At 44.1% G+C, this 4,508-nt stretch overlaps 1 protein-coding gene across 1 annotated transcript in view; it reads left to right on the plus strand.

Annotated features, from left to right (window-relative positions):
* LOC308173666 (protein Wnt-2b-like) overlaps positions 1–1,922 on the plus strand; it is a gene marked incomplete at its 3' end in the record, with an annotated part of 7,715 nt that extends 5,793 nt beyond the window's left edge. Inside the window, exons 4-5 of the mRNA XM_080548706.1 lie at positions 1–161; positions 1,693–1,922. The exon at positions 1–161 is cut by the window's left edge and continues 101 nt beyond it. Coding sequence (XP_080404832.1) covers positions 1–161; positions 1,693–1,922 — 391 coding nt within the window. The remainder of the gene's footprint in view (positions 162–1,692) is intronic.
* Positions 1,923–4,508: the final 2,586 nt, after the last annotated feature.

The following is a 4,508-nucleotide window of genomic DNA, read 5'->3' on the forward strand; positions in this document are numbered from 1 at the left end:
CGGGGACTACCTGCGTAAGAAGTACAACACGGCCATCGAGGTGACCATGCACCAGGACGGGACGGGGTTCATGGTGGATAAGGACTTCAAGGGAAGCACCAAGAACGAGCTGGTGTTCGTCGAGAACTCCCCTGACTACTGCCTCACGGACCGGGCCGTGGGTGAGTCAACGTAGTGGAGATGGTTTTGATTCACACTCTGGTGATGAGGTGTTGTAGCCCTGTCTGGAACCACATGTAATAATAATAATAATAATAATAACTTTAATTTATATAGCGCCTTTCACAAACCCAAGGACGCTGTACAAGGGGATGAAAACGGACAGACAAAACAGAAAACAAACAAAGCAAAAACTAAAACAATGACTAGGGGCCCAAAGGCCTTGGAGAACAGATGGGTTTTGAGGGCTAGTTTGAAGGAGTCCAGGGTGGGGGCATTGCGGATCACTGAGGGGAGGGAGTTCCAGAGGGTAGGTGCAGCCACGCTGAAGGCTCTGTCCCCAAAGGTCCGTAGGTTGGTGTGGGGGGTGGATAGCAGGCCTGTCTGGGACTTCTAAAGCCACATGTAGTCCTTATACCACGCGGATGTCCTCTTGGTAAAATGGTCTATGTTCATGCCATCCATGTGAGAGGTCCTCGGTTCAAACATCTGCCAGTTGGCATTAACAGTAGACTAGTGGTTTTGTAGGGATATATCAAATGCGTTTACTTATTTACTTACTTACTTACATGATTCATAAATAACATGGTTAGGATTTAGTCTTGGCGTTATCTTCTTCCGCTGACTTAAATTCATCACACTTCTTGGAGTTCCTTAAATCACCACTTAAGCGAGCGTTGCCTCCTACTGTAGTTCAGATTCCTCGATCTGAAATTGAGTGGACACTTCTCTAGTAGACATAACTCTACTCAAGGTAGACAATATAACAGCCGATGCAATTCTGTGAGAATCCAGGGCTCGTGCTCTGAAGGCTTGCATTCCTGCTCATCTTAAAGTACAGTTATTTGACCTCGAACTCTCCCCCCTAACCCTCTCTGACAGTGTTTTTCTCTGCCTAGTTAACCTCTGTGTCCCTCCCTCCTGTCCTGTCCCTCCTCTTCTCATTTCAATGGAGCGTGCAGAGGCTCAACAACAGCTAACAGCCTGGTTATGATACTTGGGTCTAAAAAGTGTGTGTTATTGGTACCATCATCCCTGCCATTAGGCTGATGATAGCTATAGGTTGACACCTAGTCTAATGCTATTGGGGGGGGGTTGACTCAAGGAGAGGGGGGCTGACTCAAGGGGCTTATGACTCTCTCCACTAATCTGTGTAGGAATTCAAACCCTAAGGATACACCGGGCTTATTTTTCAAATCCTGCTGTGGTCACTATTATCTCCACTCCCAAATGCTCCAGGGGAATACCTTCACCTGCCCCCTTCACAAAGGGCTGGTCTGAGATATGCTGGCCATGTCGAGAAACAATCCCCCTAACCCCTACGCCTCCCCCCGACAACCTTTGTAGATTTGAATCATTGATCTGAATGGATTGGATAGGTATAAACAAGATGGTAGCAGCGCGGCGTCATTGCCCTCTTATAGGCTATTAGAATCCCTCCCTATCCAATGTGTTCAGTTCAAGGACAAAGGAAGGGGTTAGGGTGTTGTTTCTGGACAGGACTAATGTCTTACAGTGTCTTCTCCCCCCTAGGCTCCCTGGGGACGTCAGGGAGAGTCTGCAACAAGTCTTCCAGAGGCACGGACGGCTGCGAGGTCATGTGTTGCGGCCGCGGCTACGACACGATGCGCGTGAAGCGCGTCACCAAGTGCGAGTGCAAGTTCAAGTGGTGTTGCGCCGTGGAGTGCAAGGATTGTGAGGACACAGTGGACGTTCACACCTGCAAGCCCCACAAGAGACCCGATTGGTTGGACCTAACCTGATCCCTGTGATCCCCCCCAGCATGCTATGAACATTCCAGTGGGTGGCTGCACTGCACTGAATTGTGGGATGTGGAGTTTATCCACCAAACTCAATTACCTCCAATGTTCTCATTTGACAAAAACCCATCGAACATTAAAACAGAAAACTTGGTTTGGATGCGGCAGGACTGAGCTGGAGGGAGGCAGTCCAAAGGACAGATTGGGCTTGGTGAGAGACAGATTGGGCTTGGTGAGGGACTGATTGGGCTTGGTGAGGGACTGATTGGGCTTGGCGAGGGTGTTGTAAACTATTTATGTTTTTCTTTGTTTGTATTAATCTGGGGGAATACTGTTGTGTGCTGCTTTTCAAGGTGCCGAAGGACACTCTTTCACTTTTTTTAAACGGACATTAGTCTCCAGTGTGTGTGGTTGTGCAGTATCGTATGCAGATGGTAGGTGTTGTGGTAGGATTTCTAGGTGGTGTCTATGTTCTTTGATTTGTTTAAGACCTGTTTAAGATGTTTTCTTTCTTTGACCATGACTTTACTCTGTGTTTCATTTCGTGAAAGGAGATACAGTACATCTGCTTGATATACTGGAACATAGATGGATAAAGACTAATTTAATAACTAGGAGAGTACCGAAAAAAGGACAAAATAAATATTTATATTATATTCGAAATGTGAAACAAACATCATGAGAAGGTTTTCCCCCTCAAGCAACCTCACAGTCAGAATCTGTTATCAAACCTATCAATGCACATGTTCCCAAATGTATACTTAACGACGGACGTTATCTGTAATCTCTTGCCTATTATTTATTGTTGGTTTCCAAGTACCGAAGCTGCTATATCCCACATTATCATATCACAATACAACACTCTTATTTGGCATTCTTTTGCAACACTGATTTGACTCTCAGGGTCACGTTGTGCTGCGTGTCCATAGGCCTAGGGGCTCGGACTGATTTGTGAGAAGTGAAGTACTTGACCAAACAAGGCCAAGACTGTTGCGCAAGGCAGTAAGGCTGAGAAGCAGGAATTTAACTTTCAGATCAACACTCAGTAATGCAAGCAGATGCTAGGGTGTTAAGCCAAGAGAGGCTGAACCCCTGAAAGAGTTTAGAACTGTAACGCAACTGACAAAAGGCTCTGGAGCCCAAGGTTGAACAAAAGGGTTAAAGTCCATATGGTTATACTGTACATTCTGTACTTCTCCATGGTGGACAGATTCATAGGGCTCAACTAACAAGTTTTAAGATGAATGCAATGTCAGTAAACTGTTCAAAGTATGTCTTCGATAGTTCATGGCCATTCGTATCATGATTTGAATACGTCGCTGTCAGAGAGATAGAGAATGGAGGGCCCCAGTGTATTACTGTAGTGTACTTTGGGGGTGTTATGGTCACCTTGGGAGGGACCCAAAAATACCACATTTGTTCTATATTAAACACTGTTGATCCTCTCTCTGTCGTTCACATTAGAGCTCCCCTATCCTCTCCCACCTGGCTGGCTGTGTGTGGTACAGTAGAGATACTGCAGGGCTCTCCCCAAACAATGGAAGAGTGGAGCTGCACCACGCCGTGGACTTGTCGGCACTACTATGTAAACATTTCAAGGCAAATTAAACTATATATTTAGTTAATGATAAAGTAACTATCTTTGATCGCCAACGACATTGTTGTTCAAGACTAAAATGATGAAATGATGTTCCTCTCTCTGTGAATTCAGCGTTATAGCAGTATTTTTCTGACATGAATGAATGCAAGCCGGGTTTTTGATAATGTCATGTAATCCTGGGGAGAACCTTGGACTGTATATACCAGGGATGGCAGGAATCAGAGGACGGGCTCATTCAGGGTATATACAGGAATCTTGAGGTTAATTTCAATACCTTTCTAAGACTTTTTAAAGACCTTGTCAATATTTTTCCAGACCTCACCGCCACTTCGTGCTGTAACCATTGACATCAGTGACACCTTTAACTTAACAGTTTTAGTTTGCAATAGACTAGACCGCTATCATACAACACAATTTCCGGTTCATCTTTGTTTTCTAATAAAACTAATAAATTCACGAACTTTTACTAAAAGTTTTTAGGACTCAAACTCTTTGGTCAGAGTCTAATTCAGAAAAATACCTACACAATTCAAGACTTTTTAATACTTATTAAGGGTCTTGATTTTCCCAAAATATATTGATCAACTTTTAATACTTTTCAAGACACCGCGGATACCCTGTCATTGTAATGGATGGGATGGAATGAGGAATGGTACTAAACACACACAGCTAGTCCATATCATGCATTGCAATGAGCCCCGTCCTCTGATTTCTCCCTCCACCCGTCTCCCCTGGTCCATACCACTGATGGATATGAGGTTCAATACTCTTCCCATTTACTGTACTGTTTACTGTACACCTCTTGAATAGTTCACTGAGAGTTTAAAATGTAACATTTTGTTTCCCCTAATGCGGTTGCCAGACGCTCTTTAACCATGCCAAAGCTGGTCTTATTTTTTGTAATTCATGGGAGATTATAGACTTATTTCAACAGAACAATTTACTGTAGTAAAAATGATAAGCCATATTAATCACTTTCACAAATGCTT

Source organism: Nansenia antarctica (genome assembly GCF_963989245.1).
Source record: "Nansenia antarctica genome assembly, chromosome: 18".
Taxonomy (NCBI): Eukaryota; Metazoa; Chordata; class Actinopteri; order Argentiniformes; family Microstomatidae; genus Nansenia; species Nansenia antarctica.